Source organism: Uloborus diversus, chromosome 3 (assembly GCF_026930045.1).
Source record: "Uloborus diversus isolate 005 chromosome 3, Udiv.v.3.1, whole genome shotgun sequence".
Lineage (NCBI taxonomy): Eukaryota > Metazoa > Arthropoda > Arachnida > Araneae > Uloboridae > Uloborus > Uloborus diversus.
The window spans coordinates 13,317,142-13,333,941 of NC_072733.1; the positions used below are offsets into that span (position 1 = coordinate 13,317,142).

At 33.9% G+C, this 16,800-nt stretch overlaps 1 protein-coding gene across 1 annotated transcript in view; it reads left to right on the plus strand.

The window, feature by feature from the left end:
* Nucleotides 1-16,800, plus strand: part of LOC129218031 (glutamate receptor 1-like) — a 357,221-nt gene that overhangs the window by 270,933 nt on the left and 69,488 nt on the right. The window contains exon 11 of the mRNA XM_054852210.1: nt 5,885-6,083. Coding sequence (XP_054708185.1) covers nt 5,885-6,083 — 199 coding nt within the window. The remainder of the gene's footprint in view (nt 1-5,884; nt 6,084-16,800) is intronic.

The window sequence follows — 16,800 nt, forward strand, 5'->3', positions numbered from 1 at the left end:
GTCGCTCTAGTCCGGCACCATACACTGTAAAAACGATTCAGAAACATTCCTGAAAAATAATGGGCAGTTGATGTGCCCAATTTCTTCCAGTAACATATCTTGGAAAAACCAGTAACACTTTCCGCTAAAAGTCAGTAAACTTTCTAAAATTAACCTCGAAACTTTATGAAGACGTGCGAAATCTGCCCTGTTAAAGCCAGTCATGTCTCTAGAACCTTCTAGAAAAATTAAGTAGGTTCAGTATAATTGATTAGAACCTTCCTACTTTACCAAAAAGGCTCCTTAAATAACAGAGCGACCACGACTAAAGCTATGCAAGAAGGAACCAAGCATATCTCTTGCCTGCAATTCCCTCCTTGCAAAGCTGTAGCTATCCATTGACAATTTCACTCTCATTGGGAGCTTAGTCAGTCTGGACAGGCCGTAAGCAGCTTTAGGCCGATACACTTAATAAACACGCTCATTGAATCTTTAAACTGGTTGCTAAAAACATTTTCCACAACAGTGACAGGTCTGCACGCGTGCAACTTGTAGCGATTTAGGAAACTTTTTTATGATGATACTTGTTTTTACGGGGAAATAGGTGAAAACGTGTAAAATCCCGAGACGTTCCACGGAAATAGCCAGTAATGTTTCGGAATTTTTTTACAGTGTACTAAGCGTTGCTGTCTATGTTGCGGGGTCAATGGCAGTCTTCTTAGCGGACGCTGTGATTGCAGACCACGAGCGACCAAACGACAGGAAAATGTTCTTGTTGACACGGGAATATTCAGGGTATCTTGCACTTGCTGCAGAATCGAGGAACAAGTGACTTGTGGCTGTGCTACAGCTTGTCGGTGGATGCGTCGATCCACTCTTTCTGACGTCACTCTGGCTGCCCCTGCACCTCTCAATCTTGCCACATTTCGTTGTTCCAACCATCTTCGGCATAGCCGATGCACCGTGCTCGCATCCATGTGGGTATCAACTGCGATTTGACATACGGATCAACCTCCCCTTCTCAGTCTTATCACCATATCCCACGTAAAATCGTCTATCTGCTGGAAGTGCCTTCGTTGACGGCGGCGTGACATTCTCTCGTGTTACACGTATCCTCCAAGACACAAGCAAAATTTCTTCGATAATTCTCTAGTCAAAAATAACGACACGAATATTGCCCATTCTGCAAGTTCCTTCCGTTATATCTTACTTCACGTGCGTCGGAGAGCTGTGCATTTCACATCATTAACATAACTCAGTGATGTACAGTCATAGAAAAAAAAACGAAACACTCGATCGTATTCAAAGACTATTGAAACTAGAGACACGTGTGAGGTGTCATTGTTTCAGGAATAAAAAATTCTACATAATTATGTTAAAAAATTATTGTTAAGGGGTCGTCTTCATATTAAAACGAGCATCAACTTCAAATTTTTCAATAAGAACCCCCTTTTTTTATCACATATTTGTGATTAGCATTCATTTTTAACTTTGTATACAAAATTTTGTTTAATTTGAACCAGCCGTTACTTCAGAACTGAGTTTTGAAAAATCCCTCTCGTAATGTTAAAACGTATTTTGATATTTTTACTCATAACACAAAAACTAGATTAGGCACGGCAAAAATTGTTTTTTTATATCAAAATATGAATCGACCCAAGAATAAAAACGCCCTTTACAACACCTAAAATGTAATTTTAGTTTTTTATGAATTATTTTAATATTTTTTGAAAAAAATACGATCTGAAACCATATTAAATTTTAACAGAAAAACAATCTAGAAGAGTTTTTATGCAGGAATCCAAAATTTGAGCTCAAAATATTCAGTAGTTTTTGCACTATGCTTAAAACTTCATTTTTTCTCACTTTAGGGGACCGTATACTTTTTTAAAACAGAAATTATGAAAGTTGGTTTCTTCGTAAAAAAAGAAAAAAAAATGTTCAACAAAATAAGCAAACCAATTATAACGTGGTTTTCTACATTAGAGTTACGTCTATGAATTTTTTAAATGCATAAATTTATTTTTTGTCTCTGCAGAAAAACAACACAATATTGCAACCGTCAGTTTTTTGTGGATATCATTCAAACGTCAATGTGTAAATAATGCGAAACACTACTTCATTGTTTAAGGGGGTCCGGGACACATTTTGAAAATTTTTTTATTATGTACTTTAGAGTTTTGAAATTTTTTGAACTGATTCATCATTTATTTAATAAGCAAAATCATAACATAAATATGAAAAAAAAAAATTTTTTATTTAAATTTAATTAGTTTTTTTCAAAAAAATGGGGTTGCTTTAAATTGCTATAACTCAAAATATTGTTGGTCAATTTTCAATTTTTTTTCAAAAAAGTATGCACAAATATCTAAGCTTTAATTTTTATTCGGCGATTTTAAAAATATTGATTCAATAAGAAATAAAAAATATTTGAAGAAAAATTTCGAAAAATTCGAAGATACTTTTTTTTAAAAAAATCATAATTTTTGCAGTAAACGTTTTTTTCAAATTCGCCGAATAAAAATTAAAGTAAATTGCTTGAAAAAGATATGCTCCAAGTTTCATTACTTTATCTCTATCGGTTCCTGACTTATAAGAGTTTGAATGCAAGAAATCGGGAAAAATTGCATCATGGAGAAAAACGCGTTTAAAGTTTTAAAGTTATGTACACATTCGTTAGACGCATGCAACAAAAATAACTATAACTTTCGTTCTATTTAAGGTGGAAACAAGATTCAAACGTCCTCTTAAGCAGAAAAAAACGGAGCAATTTTTCAAATTATAAAAAAAAATTTCAAAATTTGAGGATTTTTGTGTCCCGGACCCCCTTAATAAAAGAATATTTTATAGAACTTTTTTAATTAAAAGCTACACTTAAAATACTTCTGTTTTTTTTTTTTTTTTTGCAATAGACAGTGTAGAATTAATGGCTCTTCCCGGTAATAATTTGCTAAAAGGAAAAATTATTGACTTGTCTAAATCGGGAAAAAGCAATCGAAAAATAGCCGACGGTGTGAAGTTTCGCCTTTAACAGTATCCAGATGGGTCAATAGGTAATATTTGCTCTTAGATAAGTTTACTTTATTTTAGGAATTATTATTATTATTTTTGTAAAGTGTTTGAATAATTTTCAATGTGGTAGGAGAGGAAATTTTAGCAGCAGTAGAGGGCCGCGTGCTCATTCTGCACAAAAATAGTAGTTGTAGCTAATTGTGAACTTTTTTTTTTGACTTCGTCAAAACTTTAACAAAACATTAATTTGCTGATAGATTAAGTTGAGTTTTTGTCTATTCTTAATTATAATTTAAATACTTTTTTTTTCGATTTATTTTCTCGGTCATTGTCCATGCATTTCACATTAAAACTATTCTCGCAAGACAAAGATAAAATTTAATTTTTTTTTTTTTAATAACGTGGAAAAATATCGACAAAAAAAAAAAGAGTTGTAAAAAATTATTGTTATCAACTACTAGATGCCTATCTTATTAAATGCATGTTTTTCAGAATCCAATATCAGAATATTCGGCTCCACCTGTATGACACTGGCACTCTAATTCAACTTGCTGGTCCTATTCTTTAAACAAACGGGCCCCATGGACCAACTGCGAGAGCTGAATGTGGCCCGCGTTTCCACTGCAGTTTGGTTATCCCATTCGATGACTGCAGTGGGTTCTAATACTGAGCACAACAGTCCTGCACCGAACATCTGATTTACCCGAATAGTGAAGCAGGTGTCATGTCATTGAAGCCGAGAGTGTCTAAAAACTGGTGGATGAAGAAAATTTATCTCACCAGTGAGATGCCGTAAACATACAGCAAATAAATTTACTTTACCTACCAGTTTATTCGCACTCTTAGCTTCAATGAGGTGACTTCTGCATCCCGCACGATTAGTTTCGGTTTCAGTCTACGAAATCCGTAGCAAGGACGAAATTGTAGTCTCTGTATAGATTAAACTCATCTGTCGAGTATGCTTCTAGGTGCGCCTGCCTATAGCCTCATACTATAGGAAATGTTCATTTGCAAGTATGTTGTACGCGAAACAAAATCAAATAATACTAAGCTTTGTTTGCATGTGCTAAGTTACAAAATCGGAGAAATGACAAGAAATCTGATTTCGATTCACCTTGGTTTAAGATAAAATAACTTTTGTCTTTTTAAATTACGAGTTGGACCACCTCGAATCTCGTTGCTAGAAATAGCATTGGGAAATTACTTTCCTAAATTGCCTTTAAGAGCCCTTACATGTTTAACTAAAACCGCCAATTGTGTTATGCTTTTTTAATATTACCACGCATTATGATCTTCCGCATCAAATTTGGATTTGAAACAAATTCTCCTTTTTTTTAATTACAAAAAAACCGCTAGAACAATTAGTATTTGTCCACTGTGTTAATTCATATAACCAAATTTTTACCAAATGAAGTTCGAGTATGAACAGTTTGCTCAATAACAGGTATTTATATTCTCCTGTTTCTGTTTTATTTTTCAGATTGATACTTCGTTCATTTTATGTATATAGAGCAAATTTTCACGGAATAAATAAACCTTGCTTCGCTCGTGTCTCCAATCTATTTAATGCTGCGTCTTCCCACGTTGTGCGGTATATTTTTTATATTTTTGTGTGCGATGGCCTAAACTTCTGCCGATGTTCTGCGAAATTAAAAACGCGCAATTCCATTTGACATCAAAAGGCTTTCTATTCATTCCAAAATAAACCTGTAACATAGGTGCAATACATTTATCAAACATATTTACATCATGATTCTATAAGGTTTGATATTTACATTTCTTTGAGGCCTAATTTGCTGAATGATTATATAAGCAATCCAATAGGTTCATATTAGAAAAGGCCAAAAGTTCCATTTATTTTAATTTGTCCTTATTCGATTTACTAAACAACGATCTATACGATGAACCAGTCAAACCCAGTCCGTCATTCTTATGCTAATAGACTGATAGACAAAAATCTGTAAATATTTTAACTTTTTTCTCAAAAAAAAAAAAGATTTCGACCGTAAATCGCTTTTCGGCGCAACATTATCGGCCCAAAAAGTATCGAATTACGGAAAAAAGAGATAATTTCAAAAAATCATGAATTGAGCTGGATAATCTCGATCTTTTCTTTGTTTACATTCCGTTACTTGATAAGCCGTGACCTTGAAAGAAGCGTTTTCAATGTGGTGACGGTCCCTAAAACGTTTTTCGTTAATAACTCCTGTTCTACTGCCCGGAATGCAGTGAAATTTCGTACCCTGGCTGTTTTTCGCGGTCTAAACATAATTATGTAGCAAAAAATAGGGGTTCCTATTTGAAAATCAAGAGTTGGTACTCGTTTTACTTTGTATATGGTCCCTTATCAAAATTTTACCAATGTAGTTTTTAAGAAGACTTTAAACCAAGTCGGATGACACCTTTCTTTCCTTTCTAGCATGTATAATGGCCGAATAATTAAAAGTGTTTCGTTTTTTTTTTCTATGACTGGACGTCTACTCTAAAATTTGCATAAATTTCTGAACACTCCTTCTTCGTGTTGCATTTTCAATGTCGAGCAGTGTATAACATAAAATGCTGATATTCTGTTCCATCGCGCTTTGAATTAGACAAACTAAAAATTCTAAATTTTTTCATCGTTCTACTTTATTATTCTAGGTTTTAGTTTCTGCGAATGTGTATCAAATTACGAACACGATGAATTTGATTTCCGATAGTTACGTTTGTTTGGGAATGTTAATTTAGATTTATTTAGAAATTTTCTCTAATCATTAAAAAAACATTCTTGACATCAGTGTTTTTTTTAATCATTCAATTAAAGTCATGACATAATTTCAGAGAAATATCAAATCTACTCACTATGTACTTTCTTCGTGTAAAATCATGTGCGTTAACCATCATTCTATTGCAGGTCCATTGCTGGTCGCATTGTAGGTAGTGTCTGGTGGTTTTTCACACTTATTATCATATCTTCATACACAGCCAATTTAGCAGCGTTTTTAACAGTGGAGAGGATGGTCACGCCTATTAATTCTGCAGATGATCTTGCTAAACAAACCGAAGTCGAATACGGGACTCTTATGTATTCCTCAACACAGGAGTTCTTCAGGGTAAATATATTAATGTTTATACTTAACACAAGCGTTTAGTACCAGAACCTCACTAAATCCACGATCATTCAAAAGTTGTTTTACTTCATAATTTGATACCTTTTGGAGGAAACTATCAGGCTGTAAAAAATATTTGAAAAGCACCCAGTTTAATCTGATCACAAACTGCTGTCAAAAACCGGTTTTATTTAAGAAATAATTCAACCCGTGATTAATGTTTTCTCACTCTCTTGTAAAACTTAAAAAAGTGAATTGTGCTGGTTTTGATTCTAAACCCCAAAATTTTGTTTATAAGTGTTAAATCAGGAAAATCAACATTTGTTTGACAATATTGTTGAGTAATAAATCCTAGTAAAACATGACACGTTGATTATTTTTTGTAATTTGAATTTTTCTTTCAAGAGAAAAAAAAATTTCCACCTTTAGTGAACTCTCAACCTTATTTTAGACTTTCAAAACTAGTGTATCATGCTGTAACATACTAATGTTCCTTCAATGGTCTACTTCTACGGATAATGAAATAGTGCTGTCTGATATGAATCTTATTGCCTCCAATTTTAAATACATGTTTTCATGTCGTTTTTTGAAAGAAAAAATGTTGTTCAAAAATAATCTTTTTGAGCTCTGATTCAGTTATACGTAAAGAAATTACATTAAGAGTTCTTTATATCAATTACCAACTTGTTCATTGTAATTTTGCTTTGAACGTTTAATTGTAATGATAATTTATTTCTCAATTGTACTTAAATTATATTTAGCAGCTAATTAATACCTATGAAATGCAGATAGAAGTAATTATAATTTGAGAAACTAAAAAAAAATTAGTACATTAGAAGTGCAAGTTTTGCTTCAACGTGTGACCTGAAAAGAAAACCCGTTGCAACTGACCGTTAGCAATGTGTAGCCGTAAACTACGATGTGGGAATTTTACAAGCATTCAAGTACTCAGAGAACTCGGAATTTAAACATACATTATCACTTCAAATGTGTGCAAGAAACCTTTTGCATTTCTTAATTTGGAGCAGTCCGGAACTGATAAGTTGACTTTTAATCGTTTTGAAGGTTAAATGAATAAATTTTTTAAAATAGTGATGAGAAAAAGCGCTACTTTCTGTTTCAAACTAAAAATTTTTGGCCTCCTACACACGAGAGGCAACTAGTTTATTCAACTTAACGAAAACGTTCCCTGCCAACTAATTGACTGACGTTTTTAGTTGTTTTTACACGATGAAACTTAGCTGAATCAATTTTTCTTCTATTAAGCATAATTTATTCGAGCATCTGCTGCACACGCTGTTAAATCTGAAACGAGTTGACTCAAATAGTTTACTCGTGTGTGGAAATAATCCTTGCCAATGTCCTGATTAGTTGAATCAACTAATATGTTGATTCAACTCATCGGGTGGTGAATGGTAACGGTGTATGCTGGCGTACGCAATGGGTTGACTGTCTGGTAAAAAATGCCGGACGATTCCTTTACTTTTCGACCTGGTTATACACATATTGATAACGGCCCGCTCGAAAGTTGATTCAACCGAGTTGCCTCATGTGCAGGAAGCCTTAGTGTTGTCCATAAGGCTTATTAGCGATTTACCAGTCTAAGAATTTCTCCTATTTCAACCCAAACATATTTTAGCATGTCTAAAGCCACGCACGTTTTAACCGGAGCCACAGTATATTGTCACTAGTGTCACATGTCATATTCAAGCTAAGAAAGCTGATTTTCACGAAATTCCTTAGTAAGACCTACATATTACGAACATGATTCACAATTAATTACTTCCAACGCATATTAAAGCATTCCACATTAATCTGAGCATTAGATCATTAAACATTCTGTAACAAATTCATCTCTAGCTGCTCATTTATTATTATGCAACTTGAAAGTAGAAGGATTAAAATATTTATAAGGCTTACATAAAATTTTTATTCATTACTCTTGAATAAAACCATATTTTTTTTATTTCGTCCGTGTCACGGTCAAATGCAACTCTCGACGATGGGTAAATTTTTAATGATGCTATGCTGTTGTTAGGAACAATAAATTATAGTCCGTTTTATTTAACTGACCTATAAAAGCCATGTGATTTCCTGAAAAGTCGAGGCATACATCAGTTATCATCTTTAAGGAGGATTTATACGTGATGCATACCGGTTGCTATACATTTTGATTTTTGTACTGACTTTTAGGTAGCCAATAAATCATTAATAGAAACAGAGCTTGACATTTACGCACTCATATCAAAGTAATAACGGGTAGCTAAATACGGAGCACGTAATATGCGATGCTTTTCTGTAGCCTATAAATTAGTGATGCATTTTATGATTTGAGATCATTTGTTTAAAAATAGTTTTTAGTAATGATATGCGTCAAAGGCATAAAATAAATATATAGAGCAGCATATATTACAGCGTACTCGTGTGCGCATTAAAAGATGTGTTAGAGCGAAATATGAATAAGAAAAAGCGTAAACGTTTTAACACCGATGAAGAAGTTTAAATTATTTTGATGGTGATGAATAAAACTCTATTTTATATTTAAAAAAGTGTGTTGGAGTAGTAGGAAAATACAGGGTGTCCTGAAAAAGACTGACTGTTTTTAAAATTTTATAACAGGAAAACGGTAAGTGAAAAAAAAAAAATCTAGTAGAAAATTCATGTGGTGGGTCGTAAATTCCTCCCCCTCCCCTGAGTTCCAAATTTTAGTTGAAATTTTTTCCAATAGATGGCGCTGCAAATAGTAAGCCCGTAAATCAGAAAAAATGTATAGAAAATTACATCCTAATTTTTCGAAAATAATGAATAAAATAACAAAACAATATTTTCAAACAATCGTCGGCTGTAATCCCATGTCGCAATCGGAGGAAAAATCGGTGAATTTCAATTCTTCTTTTTTGACTTACCGGCTTACTATGTGCAGCGCCATCTATTGAAACATTTCTGAACTAACATTTGAAAATCTGAGGAAAAAAAATTCATGGCCCAGCACATGAACTTTCTGCAAGAATTTGTTTTTTATCATAAACCGTTCTCCTGTTATAAATTTTTGAAAACAATCAGTCTTTTTCAGGACACCCTGTACGTTTTACGTCAAAACAAGTTGTTTAAAATCTATAAGTACGTAATAGACAGAACAGTCACAATCGAATAATATGACAAACGAAGTTCTTTACTTAGATAAGTAACTGCCTTCAACCATAAGACAAAAACAAACGTTGAAGAAATAAAGGAAAGCAAACGGTCAGCCAGCGCCCTCTGGATGAGCGAATTCATAGAACTAAATTCACCCTGCTATCTATTAAGAATTCATAAAACTAAACATTAATTTAACATTTTATTTGCAACTACAAATATTTTGGTCAATCTGATTTTAAACAAAATAGCCTATAAACTTCCCCAGTAAATGGACTATTCAACACAAAAATACTTTTTCAATTCAAAACAGTAGTTCCTGAGATTAGCCCGTTCAAACAAACAAAAGAACTCTTCAGTTTTATAATACTCTCTCCAGTGCCTATATATTTATGTGCGATATTTTTACTCTTAACTAACCTAGGGCATATAATTAATATGTAATTATATTTGTATTGTTTTCTCCAAGTTTTAAAAAAATTGTATCTTCATTCCAAATTTCATTCTTTTACCTTACATTATAAAATAAAGCTACATAGATCGACTTCATATCCTATAGCACTTATTGACAGTTTGCCTGCAAGCACTAATTTGGTTGACCAGTAACTAGAAAAAAAATCTAGAACTTTAATTGGTTATAGATATTAAGAGGTTGAAATTGAGCTGCATCCCTCCCCCATTGTAACTTTGCAACAACGCTGGTCTTTAAAACTGTGAAATCATTATTCAGTAAGTTACCGCCCTATAGCAAGGGCTAAAGCAGAAATACATGAAATACAACGCCAGCTCGGACTGAGCTGGCGGTGTATTTCATGTATTTCTGCCTTAGCCCTGGCTATAGGGCGGTAACTTACTGAATATACCTGCCTTTGACTTCAAAATTCGAGTTGAACCGAACCATTGTTTCGGTCAATTTCCCACATTTACATATTTGTTATGATAAAATAGCAAAATTTAAGCGTGAAAACGTTCGGCCGAGAAATGCGGAGCAAAATAACTTCTTTGCGGAGCTGTGGAGTTTCGCCTTTTTTGCGGAGCAGTTGACAGCCCTGGGCATGTTATTATTATATCTGAGAACGTTGATTGTTTATTTTTTTCAACACTCATTTCTAGCTAAACTTTAAGCTTCTTCTATATTGTAATAGAAAATAAACTCACATAGTTTGAATTCATATTTTATATTAGGGGTTCCAAAACTTTTGCGATTCGCGGCACCATTTGAAGAATTAGAATTTTCTCACATCACTCAGCCTATCTCTACACTGTAAAAAAATTCCGAAACGTTACTGGCTATTTCCGTAGAACATCTCGGGATTTCACACGTTTTCACCTATTTCCCGGTAAAAACAAGTATCATCACAAAAAAGTTTCATGAATCGTTACAAGTTGTACGCGAGCAGACTTGTCACTGTTGTGGAAAATATTTTTAGCAACCAGTTTAATGATTCAATGAGCGTGCTTATTAAGTTTATCGGCCTAAAGTTGCTTACGGCCTGTCCAGACTGACTAAGCTCCCAATGAGAGCGAAAATGGCAAAGGATAGCTACAGCTTTGCAAGGCGGGAATTGCAGGCAAGAGATATGCTTGGTTTCTTCTTGCATAGCTTTAGCCGTGGTCGCTCTGATATTTATGGAGCCCTCTTGGTAAAGTAGGAAGGTTCTAATCAATTATACTGAACGTACTCAATTTTTCTAGAAGGTTCTAGAGACATGACTGGCTTTAACAGGGCAGATTTCGCACGTCTTCATAAAGTTTCAAGGTTAATTTCAGAAAGGTTACTGACTTTTAGCGGAAAGCGTTACTGGTTTTTCCAACATATGTTACTGGAAGAAATTGGGCACACCAGCTGCCCATTATTTTTCAGGAACGTTTCTGAATCATTTTTACAGTGTATTATACACATAAATATTGATAACCTGGACACTTTGCCGCACCACTGTCCTCTTCTTGCAGCACCCCAGGATGTCATGGTTCCCAAACTTTTCCGATTCGCTTCACCCTTTGAAGAATTAGGATTTTCTCACGGCACCTTATCCTATATGTATTATACATATAATTATAACGGGGACACTTCGCGGCACCATTGGCCTCTTCATGTGGCACCCAGTTTCTGTCCTGTATTATTTATTGGAATTTTGCCTGCTATCATAATCTAAGTTGACCCGTTACTTCAAAAGAATTAATCTCTAATCCTTTAGATATTAAGTGTTTGAAGGTAAGTATTATCCTTCCATCCTCAATGTTTAGCCAAAACTCAGACTTTTGCAGCATTGAAAGTAACAGATTGACTGAAGAACACTCCATTATTAGTAATGCGAACATTTATTTTTACTTTCTCTAAGCTCACTTCTAGCTAACCTCAAGCGTATGCTATATTATAAAATAAAAGAAAATTCCATAGCTTGAATTCATATTTTCTAGCATTTATCAAAATTTGGCCAGGAATCAACCCTCCACCAATATAGTCAAGCAACAACACAAAATTTTTCGCCACCAAAATAACCGCATTGACTAAGGGAAAAACTGTCTTTATAAACAGGACGTCGCTTTTTGTTCTCTCTTAACTCATCTTCTAGCTGATCAGAAAGCTTCTTCAATATTAGAAAAGAAAGTAAAATCACAAAACTTGAATTCATCTCTCTTGAATGACTTATCTAAGTTTTGTCTGCAAACATCCATCAGGTGGACAGTATCTTCAAAAAAGACGGTTTTTCATCGGTTATGTATTTTGAAATAATTTGCCGGAAACATATACTGTTAAAAATTTTCCAGAAAATTTACGGTAATTGTTACTGGCATCCATGTTGCCAGTAACTATTACCGTAAAAATCAAATGTTACTGCAAAATTATACGGTTTCCTCGGTAGGCCACAGCAACCAATTGGAGCTGGGATCGCTTATTTTTCCGGTATAAATTACCGTAAAAATCAGCGATGCATTAAGTCCGCCATTTTACAGTAACAATTACCAGAAAATCTTGCTGAATTTTTAACAGTGTAATTTTTATTTTTGATAACTTTCATTTGTTTTCAGAAACTAATGCTCTTATGATAAAGGCAAATTGTCACCAACTACTGTTGATGACAGCACATATAGCTCAGGATACAGATACCCTATTAAGAAAATATGAGCATGTCACGCAAAATATTAAAAATGCCATGAGATTTCAACCATATTTATCTCATTAGTAAGGATGTACTCTATAATATTTCAGCACTAGCATAATAAAAGTTGCCTCTTTAAATCTGAGATATTTAACGCAGAATGCTCCTTAACGAGTATAATTTATTCGGTACGTTAACTAAATCGCGTGAGCAGTAAAAATCACGTCAGGTAGATAGGTGCTTATATTTAGTATACTATCATTCTCTCTAAATTTTGAGCTTGATGAACGATGTTCAAGAACGTAAACGCTAATTTGCTTACATATTATTATTTTACATTAACATTTATGATGTTTTTAAATTCATTAAGATTGCGCTGCTCAAAGTCAGGTGTATGGAAACGTACAACTGAGTTTTGGGAAGGAAAATGAGCTCTTGGAAGTAATGTAATAGGTTTAAAAAAAAAAAGTACACTAAAATTATGTTTCATTGTGGTACTTAATACAGGCTTACTAAAAATTATGTAATGATTTTGAGTATTGTGCTAGTTGCAGTAAAATTCTTAAGAAGTGAGGTAAGCTATTTTGAGTAGAGTCTGGTGGGGTAAAGTGGTCATAAAATCGTAGGTTTTCAACTTAGGTGGATAATAAATACAATAAATTCTATAAAAACTCCAACTTTTTTTGTTGTTGTTTTACATTGCATTATTAAAGAACACGATACATAGAATTTTAGGAAAAAAGTTATTGATTTAAGTAGTTTTATAACACTTTCATTTCCCTATGTATTTATGACAACTTTACCCCATGGGGTGGGGGAAAGTGGTCATAGCATGGGGTAAAGTGGTCACAGTTAAAAATAGAGGCAAAACCGTTACAAATAACAGTAATATTTGTATACTTCGGTTATTTTTAGTTACAATTATATGCACGAGTATAATCGGGTATACATAAGCATGTATACGTTATTACCTACAGTATACGTGTCTACACGAGTATATACGTGTCACGTGTATATGCAATATATACGCGTATAAACGAACATCGTGCGTGTATGCACTTGCATCTCGAGTATATACATGCATACCTGAGTATATGTGTTTATAGTAGACATATATACGCATATATAGGTATACATACCTACATACATATACGAGTATACACGAGTTATTTCGTAGATACATCCAGTGCGTGTTTGTACATGTCTACTCACGTTCATACATGAACGACGAATATATACGTATGTTTACGTGTAAACACGATTATATGTACTAGTATCGACATATATACGTACGTTTACGTGTATATCAGTACATATATGTATACACGGGTATATCCTCTAATATACATGTATGCTTACAAAGTGAATCCAAGCTCTGAGGCAAAAATCAAAGAGGTGTGAGAGGGGAGGATACGAAGCAAAGAATCATAATGGACTTATAGTCGCTGACGCGCTACATGCACACTAAGTCAGAAACAGATGGATGCAAAAAATGCCACAAATTTGTTACACAAAGATGATTTTACCTGACCGGCTGGTGGCGTGATGGTTAGGCGCTGGCCTTGTATGTCTGTGGACCTGGGTTCAGTAGACGTTAAATCCCGGTTATCACAAATTTGCCGTTTCATTTGCGCTTGCGCGAGGACTTAGCTTTTTGGGCTTTCTGTTTTAAGACTTCGTGTTGCTTGTTTATATTTAGGCTGAGCGAGAGTCCCACCAAATTAATGAATGCGATTAGAATATTTTCACAGCGACTTCGTGATGTATTATATGAAACTACGGATATGAATAACTGATAATCTTAAGAGAAAAATGACACTTCGATATTTATTAGTTTGGAAATATTTATTTAACATAAATGTAAAACACGTTGTGTACTTCAAAAATGATTGGAATATTAGTACAGAAATCCGTCTTTTGCGGATATTTTATGTTAGGCGTAAACAACTTAGTATTATACATTTTTATTTAGGTTGAGTGTTCGGCTTTGCATTAGAAGTGATGGTGCAGTTCTAGTACGCTCTTTTGAGGTTAAAAATTTGGCCTTGAAAAAGGACAGACAAATCAAACACCGAATCCATTAATAATTAAGACGCAAAATTCAATCTTTACCGAGGCCTAAAAACTAAATCAGAGAAAACTTTGTGATTTCTAATTTTTATCTGTTGCCATCTCATATTTAATACCAAACTCAAAATGTTTGTAACTAATTTTAGCAAGATTTTTGAAATCATCTAAGTCTGCGCGCAAGCGCAGTTGAAATGGCAAATTTGTGATAACCGGGATTTAACGTTGAGTCGTGGGTTCTAACCTGGGGATGCCGGTTGGTGGATTGTCGAGATGCAGAAAATCATCAGCGCCCATATCGTATGATTATACGGCATGTAAAAGATTCCTAGGGTATTCGTTTGGCTTAAAATTCCCTAGTCAAAATTAAATTCCTAGTGCAATTTCGCATCAAAGAGAGCCCAGGTGCCTCCACCTGGTGGAAACTGAGCGTCAAATAAACTGCTGTGTCAAGCATCAGCGCCTTAATGGTGACACATGAAAGACTGATGCATTGTAGGGGAGTGCAGTAGGTCTGGTTATGGCCAAGACGCCTCTTCAGGAGAGTCTCTTATAAAGCCCCATTGGAAACAATAAAAAAAAGATGATTTTAACCAACATTTTAGTTTTTAAGAAATATTTAGAGCAGATGTTAAAGTTACGGCCTGTAGTAGCTCTAATACACGCATTGCAACAAATGCACAGCGACTGATGAAAGTTTTCAAAAGCCTCATTATTGCAACATAGAGTGCTTTGTGATTGCGACGCATGTATTACAGCAGCCGGCCGAATTTCATCAATCACTTTAACACTTTCTTAAGGCCTAAAATGTTGTGTAAAATTGTCTTTGTGTAACAAATTTATGACCTGTTTTGCATGCCCCAGTTTTGGCTTTGCGTGCATGTAGTGCGTCAGCGTTGTGCTTGTGACCATATGTTTCTTATGATTCTTGCTTCTTCTACTCCTCTCTTACATCTTTGAAGAATTTTCCCAAGAGTTTAAACTCACCCTGTATACATGTATATCATATGCTTGTGTGTAAGTGTCTACTCGAGCTTCGAGTACGTACGCGTATATATTTGTCTACCTGAGCAAATAAGTGTTTGTATATATACGAGTATAAGCGGGTATGTACGTGTATAGTCGAATGTATATCTTCATAGATAAAAAATAGTTGCAGATACCTATATACTACGCGTTTATTGGTGCATTTATGTGGTTACGTATATATACGTGCGTACACGAGTATATGCGTATGCATACGTATATACTCGTATATTTAAATCTGTTTCCTGTAAAAACAATACATATTAAGTGAAATTAATATTTCATTTATGTTTTCCTCATACTTAAAGATTGAGTGACGTTAGAAGGACAATATTCGTTAAGCCTAATATTATGCCCACTTTACCCCATCTTACTTAAACTGTTCTAAAAAATTAACCAAAATAGATTCAGCTAACTGCTAATGAGTAAGAGTTCTTGAGACATATAGGAAGCTTCCTGTGCAGTCAATCTGTTCATAATTCTTACAACAAAATTTCCCAAGAAAGTTAAAAGAGGTGTTTAGATTTTGAAATTTTTTATATTCACCCAAAATATTTTATTTTACCAAAAAATTTTTTGCCAGTTTTGAAATTTTGTATTCAAAATGTAGTTTCTAACTCCCCTATCCTAAAATAAAATTTTCACATTCTTTCGAATATTTATTTCCAAGCTATAGCCATTTATTTGACGTATGACCACTTTACCCCATTGACCACTTTACCCCACCAGACCCTACCTATTCAAAAGATATTTCTCTTACCGTTTCAGAAATGCCATTTTTTGTGTCGTTTTACTTGACTAAAACTAAGTTGCATCACAAAGACACACATTGCGGGAAATTTTCAATCGGATATTACGGTTATTTCCTATTTACTCTTCAATAGGAGTTATATCTTATGGCTTTGATATGAACCATATCTCTTTCTCTCTCTTTCTTTCTAAATCAACTTGGCACAGGAATTATTGTTTTTTTTTTTTTTTTATTTCGAAGTATGAATCAACCCAACAATAAAAACGTCATTTACTATAGTAACATTAAATTATTTTATGAGTTATGAAATTAATATTTGAAAAAAGTATGATCTTTAACCATATTAAATTTAGGTGGAAAAACAATCTAGAACAGCTTTTATACAAGTATATAAAATTTGAGCTCAAAATATTCTGTCGTTTTTATGATAGGTTCAAAAATGAATTTTTCTTCCGTTTGAGGGTCCGTATATTTTCAAACGGAAGCAGCGGGTGTTGATTTATTTGTGAAAAAAGAAGAAAGTTGGTCGAAAGAAGAATGTAATCAGTTACAATGTTTTACTATTGCACTAAAGTTATTTTTAGGTCGCAAGTTACTGTTTGGCGAAGAGGGGCATGTCTTTGTCCTGGAAAAATGT